The following is a 16705-nucleotide window of genomic DNA, read 5'->3' on the forward strand; positions in this document are numbered from 1 at the left end:
TTGGTTCAATTTTCCCACATACACAGGCCAGGCTTTTTTATAAGATTATACTCCCGTTTACCAAAGGGCATTTGGTCTTCTGCTTGTTGCGATGGTTTTGGATCAGATGGTAGCACAATATTTTGCATTGTCATTTGAACCGTGTTTATTTGCCAATGTGAAACTGAACAGTCTCCATTGGTGGTCAAGTCCACCCCTTATGGGTCTGTGACATCCCAGTGTTTAGAAGTGACTGCCATAGACTGTCTTCATGGAGTAGATCTCCCCAGGAGTCAGGTAGCTGAGAGACCTCGCTGTTGCGATGACCTGGTGTGCACACCCCTGTCCTGAGTTGACTGGAGACTGCTTGCTTCCCCATTCCCAGAAGAACAGATCTCTTCATTGCCACTGACCTGAGACTCAAGGCTCCTCCTGGGGGAACAGCTTTGGAGATGTCTTTTATGCATAACTGCCTTACACCCTGTTAGCTGACTCACTGTGGAGGTGTTCAAAGCAGAGCCACCTGTGACTCGTCTCTAAGGCACAGAAGGTTCTAGTATGCTTTAGTGATCCATCCTTTGCAGCCCAAACCAATGCTTGCCCACAGTAGAATCGGTTACAACCTGGGTTTTCCTAGATGAATAGCTCTCAGCCTATGGGTCACAACCTCCTTAGGGGTCAAATGACCCTTTCACGGGGGTCACCTAAGACCATTGGAAAACATCAATCCTTGTTTTTTATTTGTATTTTAATAACTACAGCTTGCCTGAAGATCAGAAAAGTAAAACAGTCATGCCAGCCATCTTGGCACATAATTAATCCCAGCCCTAGAGAGGATTATAAGAAGGGAGGAGACAGCTCTCAGTCACAGCCTCGTTCTGAGATTCCTGGAGGCAGGATCGCCATCTCTGACTGAGGTCGAGGTAAGAGCCAATGGCTGGCTGTTTTGCTTTTCTGATCTTCAGGTTGAACCCCAATATCTGTCTCTGAGTTTTCATTAATCAGGCTTCAGATATTTACTTTATGATTCATAGCCATAGCAAAATTACAGTTATGAAGTAACAACAAAAATAATTTTACGGTTGGGGGTCGCCACAACCTGAGGAATGGCATTAAAGGGTCACAGCACTGGGAAGGTTGTGAGAATCACTATCCTAGATTATCTGCTTGGTTGCTCTGCCACTGAAAATGTCTAACAGTGGCCCAGCGAATCCAGAATAACGGATGGCCGGGGTGCACTCGCCCCCAGTCACTTTCCTCTGAGTCACCCCCATGGAAAACGGAAGTGGGGACTTGGGATTATCTGAAGCTATTCCAAGTCGCTCCTGACTGGGAGGCCTCGCCGTCAACTGGGAATCTGCATTGCTTTGCCTTGTGTTTTTGTATTGTTTGTTTCTTATGTTACAAAACGATGCATGTGCTTTTCAAAGTCCAACACCACAATTTTAAACAAATATTTTCACATTTTAAAAATGTGGTTGGCTGGAGAGGTGGCTCAGCAGTTAAGAGCACTTGCTGCTCTTCCAGAGGGAGAGTTTGATTCCCGCCACCCACATCGGGCAGCTCAGAATCACCTCTAATTCCAGTTTCAGGAGGTTTGACACCTTCTTCTAATCTCCAAGGGACCTACATGTGTGCGTGCACACACACACATACATAGGTGTGCACACACATAGATGCACACACACATATGTTTACATATACAGATCCATACACACAGACACATACAGGTATATGCACAGAGACACACACAAACACAGGCACACATACAGACACATACACACACATAGGTGCACACACAGACACATACACACCGAAATACACTCACTTCAAGGTCAGAGAAAAGTTTTATCTCTTTTTTAAATTTTATTTTTGCAGATGTGTAAACAGAGATCCATGCAAAATAAAAATTATACAAAGCAGGAATATACATAGAGTCATTGGACTACCAGACAGCTTCTGGAACCTTCTGATTTCAAAGAAAGCAGTGCTGTTTGAATAAGACCTTTCCTCACGGAGCTCAAGGCCTAGGCCTGAAGCGTGGCTCACTGAGTTTTCGCCATCCTTGCTCGAAATATCTCTACATACAGAAACCATGTGGTCTCCTCGCAACCAATTTTGCTAATTGTGCTGGAATTCTTGACTGTCAGCTGGCAACAGACTTTAACCAAACTCAGGAGCCGGGTAGAGGGCCCCTTCCCATTTCATGTCTCCCTAATCTCTGCTGTTCTTTTGCAGCTGGCTTTGTCAGATGAAAGGGACATTGGGACACAGTGAGAGGCCATTAGGGAAAGGAGAATACTTCTGAGAACAGAGTACCGGGTCAAGAGGAGCCCGAGAATGTTCCAGACCACGAGGAGACTGGTGCATTGCAGCCAGTAAGCCTGAGGCCAAAGACCAGAAAGGAGGTCCATAAAGGGTCCCATCACAGAGGGCTACACAGGTCATTGCAGGTACCCTGTTCAACCCTCACAGTTTGACAGCATAAGCATGGAACTACTCCTGCAGCCCAAGTGTGAGGGAAAGGTTCTCAACTTTCCACCCAGGTAAGGAGGTTCAGGAGGCAAACAGACCTAACTGCTTCAGGCTAGAAAGGTCTGAGTGGCAGACAGAACCCCATTTGGGCAGCGCGTGTGCTCATGAATGTCACAGTGCTGAGTAGAAAGGAAGTATGGTTCAGGGCAAAGGAGGACCAAGGAGGGGACCCAGGGACACCCCGAGGATTCCAGGCTGGAGAGAAGAGGGGATTTGCTCAAGACAGCAAGAGCAGGGCAGGTGGCTGCCGGGCTGTTAGCATCCAAACGTTCTGAAGATTTCAAAAGACTGCCAATACATTACACTCGTTTTGGTTTGAATTAAGAAGGGAAATCATATAGCTTCTGACAGGAACAAAGAGAACGGGAGGGGGAGAAGAAATGGGGTGAAGGGAGAAGGAGGAGAAGGGACAGAGGAGAAAGTAAGGACGGGGCAATATTGCTGTGAATCACCTTGGATTCTTTACCTTGGCAGAAATCAGGCGCTAATGTTGCTCTTTTTCTTTTTAAATCTAAACATCAGATCTTACCCTAACTCAAAGCTCACCTGAATTCCTAAGTCATTTGGAACATTTCAGTGCTCCCTGATCTCTTACTCCTTGAAAACGAAGGAAGAAAAGAGGGAAGGAAATAGTCTAGCTATTTCTATAGTTATTTGATTATTAGAACTTGAAACTAGTCTGGCTTTATGGATGAGAAAACCGGGGATCTGAAAAGTTACTTTATCAAACCACAAATTTGATAAGAGATGGACAGACAGGAGGAACAGCCCACTGCATTTTCCCGTGATCAACTTGAGAGAGATAGGATTTCAAAAAGTGTTTCCTTGCTTTTTTGTTTCAGGGTGGGCTCTTAGAACTGCTCAACGTTGCTACCAAATCTCCCACGATGCCCTTAGTACGCTGTAGAATTACCTTTGTTGATGGGTAGTGATTAAAATCACAGCTACCTCTGCAATTTATTACTGTTCTGTACCATTCCCTGCAACATTAATGGAATAATTTTGTAATTATTTCTCCATATGGAATTTCCCAAGCTTTTGCTATTCCTTTTAAAAAAAAAAGTCACAAAGTAACTGTTCCAGATTCTTCTGGGATAGTTCTGAAATGCCAGTCAGACGAAACTGTGAGAGTGTGTTCAGAGAAGTGCAATGATCAGCTCGTGTAAGCGCGATCACGAGTGTGTCACAGCGGCCAATGCCCTGACCCTCTGTGACACAGGCAGGGACAATCGCAGACACTGAACACAGAGGTAGGATGATACCGGAGAGAAGATGGAAGCTCTGGAGTCTTAGAACCCTGGCTTTACTGATATTTACTCCCTTGCAAGGCTGACTTTCCACCTCTCCAACTCCCTGTCTCTCACAGCATCCGAGCCAGTATACCAGCCTTGAACGTCACTCCGAGGACGCCTTACAGGTTACGGTCCATCACTGAGGGAAGCCAAGACAGGAACTCCTGACAGGAATTTAGAGGCAGGAATTGGAGTAATGCTGTTTCAATGGCCTGACTCTTGGCTTATGTTCAGCTACTCTTCTTCAACAGCCCTGGCCCACGTGCCTAGGGACGCTGCTGCCCACAGTTAGCTAGACCCTCCTGCATCAACCAGAAATCAAGAAAACACTCCGCAAACAAACCCACAAGACAGTACAATCTATTGGAGGCAGTTCCTCAACCGAGGGTCCCTCTTTTCAGGTATGTCGAGTTGACAACCAAGATTTGCTACCACACCGACCTTCCATGTATGCCTAGGCGGGCATGCTCTTAATTAAAATCAAATACATTATGGGGAAGGATATGTGCAATGAACAAAGAATTATGTCATCCAAGCTGGCCAATCAAGCCAGAGAGCCACCTGTGTTACACAGCTGGTCAGTCAAACTCCATAAAAGGAAAGCCCCACATGACAACTGGGCGCTTGATTACTGTCACTTATGTGGTTTTCTGCCACTGTTGGCTGCGTATTTCTTTCTGAGCTGTACTATTACACGGATTTATATAAAGTTTCCTTGCTTCTTACGATCTGTGTACACCTTTATTATTTCATTCTTGAATGGGACACCGAGAGACCACTGGTTCAGACCCTGACCACCAGGGAACATGTTTCTCATATGCTTATTTCTAGTAAGCTCTGTAGACACGGATGTCTACATCCAACCATTCTCAGAGTTCCCTGAACAGTAATCTTCGAACGTTATAGAGACGAAGATCTTTCACACTAATTTTGAGACAGGTTTCACTCGGTGGCTTAGGCAAGCCTAAAGCTTACCACCTTGTCCAGGCCGATTTCCAACTGACAGTAATCCTCCTGCCTGTTTAACTGAGTGGAGGGATTATAGGTGTGAGTCACCTTGTCTTGATTACAATAATGAACTTAAATGAATCCAGAGATGTTTTGATTCTGTGTTAAAAATCAAAAACGCTGCCTAGGCTACATAGATCTTTCCAGACCATTTGAATTGATCACGGCATTCCCTATCATCAAATCTTAAGCGTGTGTCACAAATTCTATGAACGTCTACACGTCACCTTGTTTCACTGGACTTCCTACAAGGTCCCAAAGATGAATTAAGGGGAGTGTATCTGGCAAGTTCCGTTTGTACCATGTGGTAATTCTCCAAGCTTTCCAGGTTTCAAGCGTCTTCCCAACCATTGGAGCATCCCTAACACTACTGGTTGGGTCAGGTGCATCATCCCTGATTTGGGTTTGGCTGTGGAGGCTAAACCTAGGGCTCCGCCCATGCTAAGTGTGTGCTCAGTGGCTGAGCTCCACTCTGTCCATCCCTTGGTTTTAGATGAGGATAGCAGGTCAAAGACAACTTAGTCAATATTACACCCCGTGGCAATGATGGTGCCACTGGGGGAACTCAGCTCTTTCGATTCCAAACCCCCTTGGGTCTTCGGGGATTTTCTTTACAAACATCAGCATGAGAGGTGTGAACTAGCCACAAAGGCTGGCTCTGACTGCCCAGTGGGCAGCCCAGATAGGAGCTGTGAGATGAGGAATGAATGCCCCATGGGCCGGGATCTTGGAAGGTGAAGGTGGATCAATTTAGGAGAAGCTTTGTTTCTTTTCTTGACAAGATCTCACTACAGACAAGAACTGGCCTTGAACTTGCAACATCCTCTTTTGCCTGTAAACCTTCCTGGGTGCTTGGTTTACATACGTGTGCTGCGGCGTCTAGCTTTTGTCCTTTATTGTAGTGACATTGGAGGTCCTTCTATATATGTGTTGATTTTATTGATTAATAAATAAAGAAACAGCTTTGGCCTATAGCAAGGCGGAACAGAGCTCTGCGGGGGTGGGGGAAACTAAACTGAATTCTGGGAGAAAGAAGGCAGAATCTGGCAGAAGCCATGTAGCCCCACCGGAGACAGACACTGGGGATGGAACCTTTCACCACCACCCCTCCCCCAAGCCACAGCCATGTGGTGATACACAGATAAATGGAGATGGGCTAGTTTAGGATGTAAGAGCTAGCCAATAAGAAGCCAGAGCTAAGCAGTGATGTAATTAATACAGTTTCTGTGTGGTTATTTCTGGAGTCTGGGGCGGGGAAATGAACAAGCGGCTTTCCCCAACATTGCAGAGTGTATTAAAAACAACATGAAAATGCAGGGGGAAAAGTGGATGAATATTCTCAACTTGAACAAAATTTAGCATCCTCACCCCAGTTTTCCAGTTTTCACCTTTGGAAAGATCCAGAAAGAATGAAAAATTTGAGGAGTCCCAACTTTTGTGTCTTGAATAATTTTCTAAATATCAGAGAAAACAAAACCCACTTTGAAATCTGGAGTTTAGTTACCTCCTCCCATCCTACCCCAGGCTAGCTGAAAATACACCACTTGAGGAACCCAAAGGACAAAGCTCTGGGAAAGGCCCCAACAAGCCAGGCCCTTCTTGATATTCTGTGGTCACTTTTTTTCCTTTTAATTGCCTATTTTTGTGTGTGAGATTATACCATTGTCCCTCTTCCCTTTCCTCTCTCAAAATCCTCCATATACCTCTCCTGGCTTTTTCAAATTCACAGCCTCTTTTTCCATTAATTGTTGTTATTGTTGTTGTGTGTGCAGTGTGTTCCTCATCACTGTTGGGAGTATGCTATCTCTAATTAGGAATACCTTGTTTTAAAGCATGTTTCTCTTCTTTTTGTAGCTCAGGCTGGCCTCGAACTCATGACGTAGCCAGAGAGCTTCTGGTTCTCTTATCTCTATCCCCTGAGCACTAGGACTGTAGGCTTGTCCCACCACATCATATCCAGTTTATGTGGTGCTAGGACCAAAACTAGGTCTTCAGGCCTACTTTACATCCCTAGCCTTTGTCAAATATTTAATAAGCCATCTATTATTATTATTATTATCATCATCATCATCATCATCTAAAAGCATCTCTTCTCTTGGTCACATACTGGCACTGTCGTAGATGGTGGGCAGCCCAATGACTAGAAGTAGCTGCAAGGCTTGGGGCTCAAGAGGGACACATTAAACATAGAAACCACAACATACTGTGAGATCCGTGGTGGTGACGTGCACTGAGAGCTACATGGCCGTTGGATTTGCAGCACATGGCAGAGGAGTGCAGAAAGGACTTCACGATGAGGGAACTAGATAAACCCAAAACTAATTAATAAATGCAGGGGGAGCAGGAGGAGAAAAGGATCTAGGGAAGATTTCCAGGGAGAAGGTGCCTCTTTCTCTTTTGCTCATCTGTCACTTTCGGCATCCTTTTTGGATGTCGTCTGGGGCAGGAGATTCAGCTGTCTCCCCAAATCCGCTCTTCTTTCTGGAACTAGGGACCAAGCTAGAAACAGTTCCCTCCTGTGGATACAGACGCAGGGCTTGTGAGAGAGCTCCTGGAGGAGTATATTATTGGTGACCGCTCTCTCTGCCCTGTCTGTGGATGCTGGGCACGACAGCCAGCCCTGTGAGAGTCATTTGGGAGCATAAAGAGGAAACCGAGCAACAAGTGTGGGGGGGAAACGGAGCTGTATGCTTGAGATGTATGCTTGAGACGTGAGGGTAATCCTGACAACTCTGCGGAGTCAATTTACCTTAGCTACTTCCTGCATTTGTGAAGCGATAAAGTCTTAGTTTGAATCCCTGTTTCTCGCCCCAATCCTCCCTTGTATACGCAGCTAAGCCTGCCAAAAAGCCTTCTAGATCGCAGTTCTGATTTTCTCATGTAACTATAGTTCAGCCCAGGAAGGAGTGGCTCTTTCGGTAGTGTTTTCTTCAAAACAGGAGCAGACAGCACAAGATCTGTCCCCCAGGCAAAGCGGCTCAGCGGGCTGCTGGCAGTTTTCACTTTACAGTTTGTCTCTAGGGAACCCCAGAAAGAACGTGGGAATGGGGAAGAAACTTGTGTTCAAAGTCAAATTATCCCTCCAATGCTCTCTCTCCTTCCTGGTCTCCGTTCCCCAAACCAGAGGTCATTTACATTGCATTGAGAATATGGGTAGCCACAATTTGGGCACTAGTTATTCTTAAAAGCCTTAAGTTGTCTGCAGTTCCTTAAACACCCGGTAGTAACTGACTATCCTTAAGATAGAGCTACCGGTCTGTGGGCTGCAAAGCCTCATTGGAAAAGGGGAGCAAGTCCATCTCTCTACCCACCGAAGCAGAGAGGTAGGAGAAGCAGAAAGGCGGGAAAAACCAAAAGTATTTAAAAACCCAAATCACTTTTTAATTTACTTCCTCTGCAGCTAAACATTTGCTCCTTCTCTATTAACTTTAGTCTTTGGAGTAATTTTTTCCGTCGTAAGCACTTTCTAAAAAATCATTTTTTGCACATTTCTCAGATACATCAATCCTCTGGCATTCCTATGCGCACACATTATGGTACCCGAGCTCTAAATAGAAAAGACTTTTATTATGTCCATTAACCACGGACATATGTGCTCCAAAAGTTTCCTGACACGCACTCATTTGTGGTTTTTTTTAATTATAAACAGAAAAATAGTCACTAGAAAAATAAAGGAGGGATCCCATAAATATATCTTTATCCATTTGAATTGTGCTCATATACGACAAGACGATGGGAGAAATGACTCCCGGGGCTGCCCACGCCAGCATGTGAGCATGCCTGTGTTTATACATGCAGAGGGACACACAGGATTCCCATGTGCAATCAAAGCCACGCACTCGACAGAACTCAGACATCTGCCATTGTGGGTACCGCGGTCTCCCTTCTGAAAAGAGGGTGCAGATTTTTCTTAGAGTCTCCAGGTCCTGTTCCAGTGAAGAATTAAAACGGGAAAGGAGGGCGACGCCCAGAAAACTATTTTGACCAACCAAGTCGGGTTTATTGAATGCATTTTATTTTAACAACCAAAAAACTCTAACAGCCTAACAATGCACATAAGTTAAAAATTAATTATCACTTAGTGATAACAAAGATAGTTGATTTACATGGAAAAAAGAACATTTACAATATCTTAATCCTTATTCACATTATTGATACTGCAATAAAACACAATTTGTTTTTTTTTCTTCTTCATTTCACAAAAAAAAAAGGCGGGAAATTGTGCTTTGTCGAGAGGCACTACAAGAGAAAGTTTCTTTTCCCAGATAGATATTATATGACAGGTATTGAATAAATAGACATATAAGCACTGTAATTCGCAAAGATCTGGCAAGACCACAGGCTAAAATGCCCACAGATTCACTTAGAACCACTGCACACTTGGCAGTGAAATTAAAAAATAAAAGGCAAGACTTAGCATTGAAAAATACCTAATAAATTTTTGGTTGAAGTGTAAAAGATATCAAACGCGGATGCCATCGATCGATGAACCACCTGTAAGAAATTGGCAAAAAAAAAAAAAATCGGTGCCTAGGACGTGTACAGGGTGACTTCAGCAACGGTGTCAGAAGACAATTTGGAGGGAGTAACTCGGAGATCGGGAAGCAGCAACTGTGGACTTTTCTGATTAAAGCTGCAGCATCTACAGAAACGGGAAGGGTGGGCCCAGGCCTCAACTGCAAACACAGCCGTCCTTTTGCAAAGACACATGACGCTCTTGTCAAGGTAACCGGTTTTTTTTTTTTTGAACATCATTATTTGAAAAAGTACAGGAAAACGTCCCTTTGAGAACTCCAGAGGTTACTAAGCGGCCAGAGTTAGCTTGTATTGCAACGTGTCTTCTCCCTGTAGAGTGTAAGTTCTGAGTTAATATCTACACATAGAGGTTTTTATTTTTTTTTAAACTCCTACCTCTTATACCTTTCAAATATATAAATAGTATTAACAGTTATATTACAATGTTTGTGTAGTAAACAGAAAATAAATTTCAAAGTGATATTGCATGAGGTCTTTGACAAGGTTGCATGAGGATACAACTCAAAAACAAAACAAAACAAGACAAGATCCAACCACGTGGGACCGCTGGGCGGCCATCTCGAGCCTGAAGAAGGGTCTGGAGGCCAGTCCCAAAGCGGGAGGTCCCCCTCCTGCCATCGTTGTCAGTGGAACTGGAAGGTAATGCTACTGTTTCTAATAGGAAACCCAAGGAGATCTGACGAACTGCAGTAGATGGCAGCTTTAACGCTCATTCCACAAGACAGCCCGTTCGGCATTAGTTCCGCTTTACGTCAGGTAAGCGCTATGTGGGGCACGGGGCGGTATTTCCTTTTCCGAGGACTGGGTGACTCTGCTGAGATGCTTCACTGACTCTATTGCCTGGAGGTGCAGAGAGATCTGGAAAGCAGGTTCCTGTTAGGGCTGCCGTGGCAGGGGGAAGGCGTGGAGGCAGCGTGTGAGCTCAGGGGGGCTGCAGAGGCTTGGCTAAAGTGGATGGGATGTGTACGGAGAAGAGGAAGGTCCGAAATGGGGAGGAAGAAACACTTGGGGGAGAGGCCGGGTGGAGATTTATTTGAGTGGAAGCCCCTCTAACTGGGCGGAAACGTCTTTCTCTAACTTAACATTACATCGAACTATGTTCTATTTCTTAAAAAAAAAAAATCCAGAAACAATAAAAAGAAAAAAAAACAGTAACAACCAACAATTTAAAATGAGCAGGCTTAATAGTTTTAAAATTTGAAGCCACAAGCAGGTAAATAAACTTCACGATAAAATGTGGCTCATAGCATGAACTCCGCAAGTCCCATGTCAAAATGTCATCTTTCGAGACTGCACTAATTAATTGGTCAAGTTTCCTCTGCACTGGACTTGGCTCAGAAGGAATTCCACAGAACGCATCTGCTCGCTGACGCTAAAGGAAAGTGGTGGCTCATGTCCTCGAGCCTACGCAAGTGTGCATCCTGTCTCCCGGAGGAATGTGTACTGTCTCGTTACTAACGGGCCCTGATTCCCTCTGGCTCACTCTCTTCTTGCCTTTCTCTTGCTTCTTTACTTTTTTTTTTTTTGGCAGTGTTATTTTTGTTAAATACATACCTCAAAAATTACCCAGTAAGCTGCCAGATAGGAAGCCATAGAATTAAAAAAAAAAAAAAAAGATTAGGGACAAACACACAAAATAAATAGGAATTCAAAAATAGTCACCCCACCCTGAGAGCAGGCCGCAGTTTCTCAAAAAGCCAGAGCAACTCACTGTGAAGTGGCATATTTTTTTTTTATACATAAACAAGTCTTTTCTTTAAGAACTCATTTCACAGTCTCTTCTTTCGGATTGTAAAGTTCTCTGTCCCATGCAATTTTTAATATATATATATGTAAATATAGAGATATATACATATACATATACACACACTCGTAGCTTCCTTCATTTATCTCGTGGGTCTTTCCGTCCTGGAAGTTGCCTGGTGTCTCTTCCATAAGAGCAAGGGGAATGAAGGCGGAGTCTCCCGTGACTGGCATCACTATGGTCCAGTCAATGGTCAGAGTTTGACACTTAGTGTCTTTGCCAAGGTGACACCCGACTCAGAACCACTGAGTTTACTCAGTCTATAGGCGATCCTGTGCGACAGAGGAATGCCATTACGGGTAAGAAAAATAAAACAGACCATAAAAACAAAACCAAAATAAAAACAAAGCCAAGAGATTTTTTTTTTTTTTTAAAGAAACGAAAACAGAAAGTCCTTGGACCCATATATTGCTTCATCTGGTGGAGTTCACATTATCTCTGGTCGGTTTCGGCGGGCGCCGCCTTGCTCTTCTCCGTGGTCTCCTCCTCCCCCTCCACCTTGTACATCTCTTCCGAGCCCTCCTCGCTGTCGTTCTCCTCCGACTCGGTCAGCAGCTCCTCGTCCTTGTACTCCGCCACGTCCACGGCGGAGCCCAGGTGCTCCTTCAGCTTCCCATGGTGCTTCACGTGGTACCTCTGGTTCTGGAAGAACTTGATGATGGTGTGCTTGGGGAGATCCAGCTGGGCCGAGAGGGTGTGGATGGCTTCCTGGTCGGGGTAGAGGCCGACGTCGTGGATGAAGCTCTGCAGGATGCCCAGGGCTTCTAGGGAGATCTTGGTGCGAGAGCGGGGTTTTTTGGCACAACTGTCTTCGGCGGGAGGGGGCGGTGGGGGCGCTTCTTCTCTGGGAGGAGAGCTCTCCTTGGTCGGCTGGGACTGCTGTCGATGAAGGACCTGATGATCAGAAGGGGGAGAACATTAGTGTGACTGGGACCTTAGGTCTGCGAAGCCACCAGACCTCTGCAGCGGGTGCTACCTCCTGCACGCCACGCTTCGATTGGAGTCGCTTGTGAGGAAGTAGAAATCATGTCATCTACGAAGTGTATGGTTCATGACAGTCATTGGAGCTGGGTAAGGTGGGAGGCCTGGGCAGGGAGATTTCCATGAATCTGAGTTCAGTTTGGGCTACACTTCAAGTTTGATGCCACTCTAGACTAGCAAGACCTTGTTTCAAAAACAACGAAAAAGAAAGGAAAAAAAAATCAAATGAATTGTATACAGCAGCGTTTAGACCGTGAGACGCTAAGGCGTTAAGCCACAAGGCTAAGGCATGTCTTTCAGCCCCCTACCCCCAGTCTCAACACGTGGCAGAGAGAGATCAAGAAAGTGGCTGGGCCGCTTTAGATGTCAGATGTCAGATGTTAGATGTTAGATGTCAGATGTATGTCCTGCATACAGGACAGGGTTCCCAAAGGAGGGATGGACCTTGACAGGAGGGGCCACAGTCACTGCTGGGGAGCCACTCAGGAGAAATGAATGAGCTCAGCTGTTCCCTCCCGAGACTGGATTTGGCCCAGGAGCTCCTGGTCAGCCCATCCGTGGCTTGGGGCAAACTGTCAGCCTGTGGTAATCATTGCTACTCTCGCCCTCACCGCTCCGTGGGTGCTCGGGAGAAACAGATGGCACATTGGGACAGAAAACACGACCTCTGTAGAATCAGGAATAACTTTACCTTCTCTTAGTTGTTGCTCTTTAAATGTAATTGTTTTAAATAATATACATGAAAATCTTCAAAGTAATTTAAAGATATAACTTCTGTATGCTGTAAATTTTAATTGACTCTTTTAAACACATTTAGATGGGCAGTTTTCTATTGCTATAAGCTAATTAACCCTCTATTTTGAGCTTACTTCCAAATTTCTATTTTTTTAATTTTTAATTGCAAGGTTTACTAGCTGGTTGTTAATTTTTTTTTCTTTTTTCTCTTCTTAAAAATATCCCTCTTTTCTATCTCTACCTACACCACACGTTCATTAAACCACGGAAGAAAACCTGAAGGGGGTAACTCTACTCTGAACCTGCCTGTCATCATCATCGTATGAAATAACTTTCTATTCTAGCACAAACTTCTCAATACATCGGTATGTCTACAGAAAGACAGCGATGTAAGGAGACTGTCTGAAGAAACCTCTTCAGCCACCGTCACAGGCCCGGGGCAGGACTTTATGAAGACCCGAAGTGGGAATGTCACCCAGCGAGGAGCCCCGGCCATCACAGGCAGCCGGCTGGCCACTGCAGCCATCACTGCTGAAATGGGTTAGGTCACGTACAGAGCTGAGGACCACACCTCCCATCCCCAGAGAGTGCCCGGCTTCCTGTCCCCTCTCTCAAAATCCTCTACAGGAACAAGTTCACTCAAACAACAACACACATTTCTTTATCATTTTCTATTGTTTTATAAAATGTTTTCCCAAATTAGGGTTCCAAATTATCTATTTTCCAGAGTCCAAAGAGAATCAAGCCCAAGCAATATAGAAATATATACTATATATATATTTACATTAAAAAAAAACATGGTATCTTCCAATCACCATTCCTCCCCCCACAGGGACTAGCCACATGGACCACTATTTAGGACCAACATTTGCCTCCATCTGAGCAGTTAGAGAGAAAAGAACAGCTCTTTGCTCCAGTCCCAGAGGCCTTGGATGAAAAGCATACTTTCTCACCAATATGAAAACGTCAGCTTTTTTTTTTTTATAGAGTTGAAGAGATAAAATATGGGAGCATCAGAAAAAGTTTAAGTCTTTTTGAATAACTACCATCAATTGGTAGAAGCTGGTAAAGAGGCTACCCACGGAGGCCCACAGCTGTATAAGTTCTCGGGAGGCTTTGAGAATAAAGAATCGCAAACGCAAGGCCAACCTGGGCTACATCATGAGACTACCGGCTGGAATAAGCTGGAGGCTGGTTGCAGAAAGAAACTGAAAACAAAGGGCTATAAAAGAGTGGACCAGCATCCAAATAGCATTGACCAATTAAGGGCAATGTTCTTAGCGTTTTCTTTACCACTTTCAACTAAGAGCAAACTCATGTGGTCTGATGTGGTAAGCTGGCATCAGCAAAAAAAAGTGAGAGTTTTCTTACTCCAACGTCCTAATTATCCCCGCCAGGGAAAGCGAGGCCGCTCTGCGGGCTCCCATGGCTCTTGGTGGTGGCTTTGATGGCAGGAAGATATGTGCTCAGGGCCCACGATGTGGGCAGCGTGAGGGCGGCAGTAAGCAAGCCTCCGCGCCAACAGGTGAGGGGCGCAGCTTTTGGTGAGGAGGACCGGAGTGAGGGACAGAGCGTGCTCCAGCAGGCCATGCGCTCAAGCAGGAGTGGTCCCTATTAGGGCCGCTGTGCTAATTGGAAAACAAAAGAGAATTAAAATGCCCCATTTTCTAAATTACGCCTGCCTTCTGTAGTAAAAGTCAGCAGAACGGTTCCATTTAATTGAATAATTAGATTGGTTCTTAAGGGGCTTTCCATTGTGCACCGAGTAGATTTAAAGAGATTTTTCCAAAACTGTACTTTGAAGTTACTATAATCTTTCTGCATGAGGGCATTTGCTCTCCTTAGGCCCCACCAGTAGGAGTACCCTACTCCCCCTCATTTCTTAGAACACAGCGCAGTCTCACACATGAACAAAGAAGACAGACATGAAAAACTCAACAGTGATGATAACAGCAAGCACCCATTTGGTTCCAGGCAGCTCTAACATGGATAACGCAATCCTACAGTTCCTTGTGAAGCTGTGATCTGGACCAAGAAGCAACCGGAAACAGGCTGCATCGTAGGATGCGCCTCTAAACTGGAAGTCAGAAACGCAGGGGGATGCCAGGTTGAAAAAAGTTGGCTTCCGAGGTACATCGCCGATCACAGACCAGAAAGATGTTTCTTGGATGAAATATTAGCACTGAAAATGTCCCATAGAGTGAACTGCAGTTTCTGACCACGCCAAACAGAAGAGTAGGTTGGGGGGTGGGGTATGACGACACAGGCATGAAGTCAGTTACATGCGAACGCTAGCATCTTCTCACAGACATGACAACACAGGCATGAAGTCAGCTACATACCAATGCTAGCATCTTCTCACAGACAAGGAAAGAAATAGTCAAAAATACAGGAGAGAGAGAGAGAGAGAGAGAGAGAGAGAGAGAGAGAGAGAGGAGAGAGAGAGAGGTGTTTGTTCCCAGATACATACAACCTGCTCAACCTATACACTACTACTTGTGTGCGTGTTTTTGGGGCTGACCATTTAATACTGGTGTGCTCTTCTCCTAGGGAAGACGGGTTCTCTCTCACTCTCATGCCTCAGTTGCCTTTAGTTCTTTATGTAGGAGTGAGGCCCCAGGAGCTTCCCCACTTCCAAGTTGGCATGACCGTTGGTGTCATCCTTGTCCTGGCTAGTTTATAACATCTACTGTCACTAAAAACCTATAGTAATACACACACACACAGAAAGAAAGAATGCTGTGTCCTCTAGAAGACATGCCATAGGACTTTCAGCCATAAAACCCCCAAGCTAGAAAGAAGCAAGTGCCCCCAGTGTAGTAAACCAAACTCCCACAACAGAGATGCCGGGCTAACTCTCCCACCATGGGGAACCACCACAGACTTTCTGTTGGGAGAAAGGAGCCAGATAAGAAAGACTAAAGATTTCAAGATTCTACTTATGGGAGGGTCATGAAGAAAACGCAAAGAACACACAGAATAAGAGCCTGCAGCAGCTTTGCACACTGGTAATCCCAACAGACAGGAGGCAGAGGCGGGCGGATCTCTGAGCTCGAGGCCAGCCTGGGCAACAGAGCAAGTACCGGGACAGCCAGTAGTTAACACCAGCACGTTGTCTTTGACAGTCACTGAATGAAAGGCTGGGAGACCGCCTTCTGGGGAGGCTGACAATATTCCCTGCCTCACTGTGGGCATTGATTGGAGGGATGAAAACATTTCTGAAAGATTATCCAGCTGCATGTTTAAGAGCAGCTATGCTTTTACTATATGCAAAGGGCACCACCTCCCAATTAATAAAAACGCTAATGGGTCCAGAACCAGTGTGGCATTGTGTAGCTGCGAAATGGACCTAGAGAGAGGTTTGAAAACTCAAAGCTAGCTCGGGCTACCTACGGAGACTCATTCTTACAACTGCGTGTGACTTTGAAGGCCCAGTAGCTGGACTTAGTCTTTAAGGTGCAGCACTATCCTCCTGTGATTTTTTTTCCAACCTAATAAAATGGGTCACTGTGTAAAGACAGCTATGCCTTTTACTCTCAGCCTTGTGAATCTGCCAGATCTTGGGTCTTTTGGGTTGGGGATGTTTCCGCCACCATTGCAAGCGTGGTATGTATGCCATGAGACTCCTGGAATGTGTACCTTACACACTCTACTTTGTAGCATGGGTTATTGATTCTCATCAGGGCTATGAAGGGAGCTGTCGTAGCAAAATCGACAAACTCCGGTGGCAGAGACACGGGGAAAGGACACTAGCACCCGTGAAACTTCCTAAGCCAAACTCTGACCCGAATGCTCCAAGTCTATGTTTTTACCCGACGTCATGGCAATCCTATGT

General features: G+C 45.2%; 1 protein-coding gene across 9 annotated transcripts in view; it reads right to left on the minus strand.

Moving 5' to 3' along the window:
• Nucleotides 1–8807: 8807 nt before the first annotated feature.
• Nucleotides 8808–16705, minus strand: part of LOC121445049 (DNA-binding protein SATB2) — a 176676-nt gene continuing 168778 nt past the window's right edge. For 8 of the 9 annotated variants that reach the window (XM_041647033.1, XM_041647029.1, XM_041647026.1 and 5 more), the window contains one exon: nucleotides 8808–12048. In XM_041647033.1, coding sequence (XP_041502967.1) covers nucleotides 11587–12048 — 462 coding nt within the window. In that variant the 3' untranslated portion in view covers nucleotides 8808–11586. The remainder of the gene's footprint in view (nucleotides 12049–16705) is intronic. The other variant, XR_005973869.1, reaches the window with a different exon arrangement.

This window comes from Microtus oregoni, unplaced genomic scaffold, assembly GCF_018167655.1.
Source record: "Microtus oregoni isolate MIOR12 unplaced genomic scaffold, Mior012 000154F_ref0000087, whole genome shotgun sequence".
Lineage (NCBI taxonomy): Eukaryota > Metazoa > Chordata > Mammalia > Rodentia > Cricetidae > Microtus > Microtus oregoni.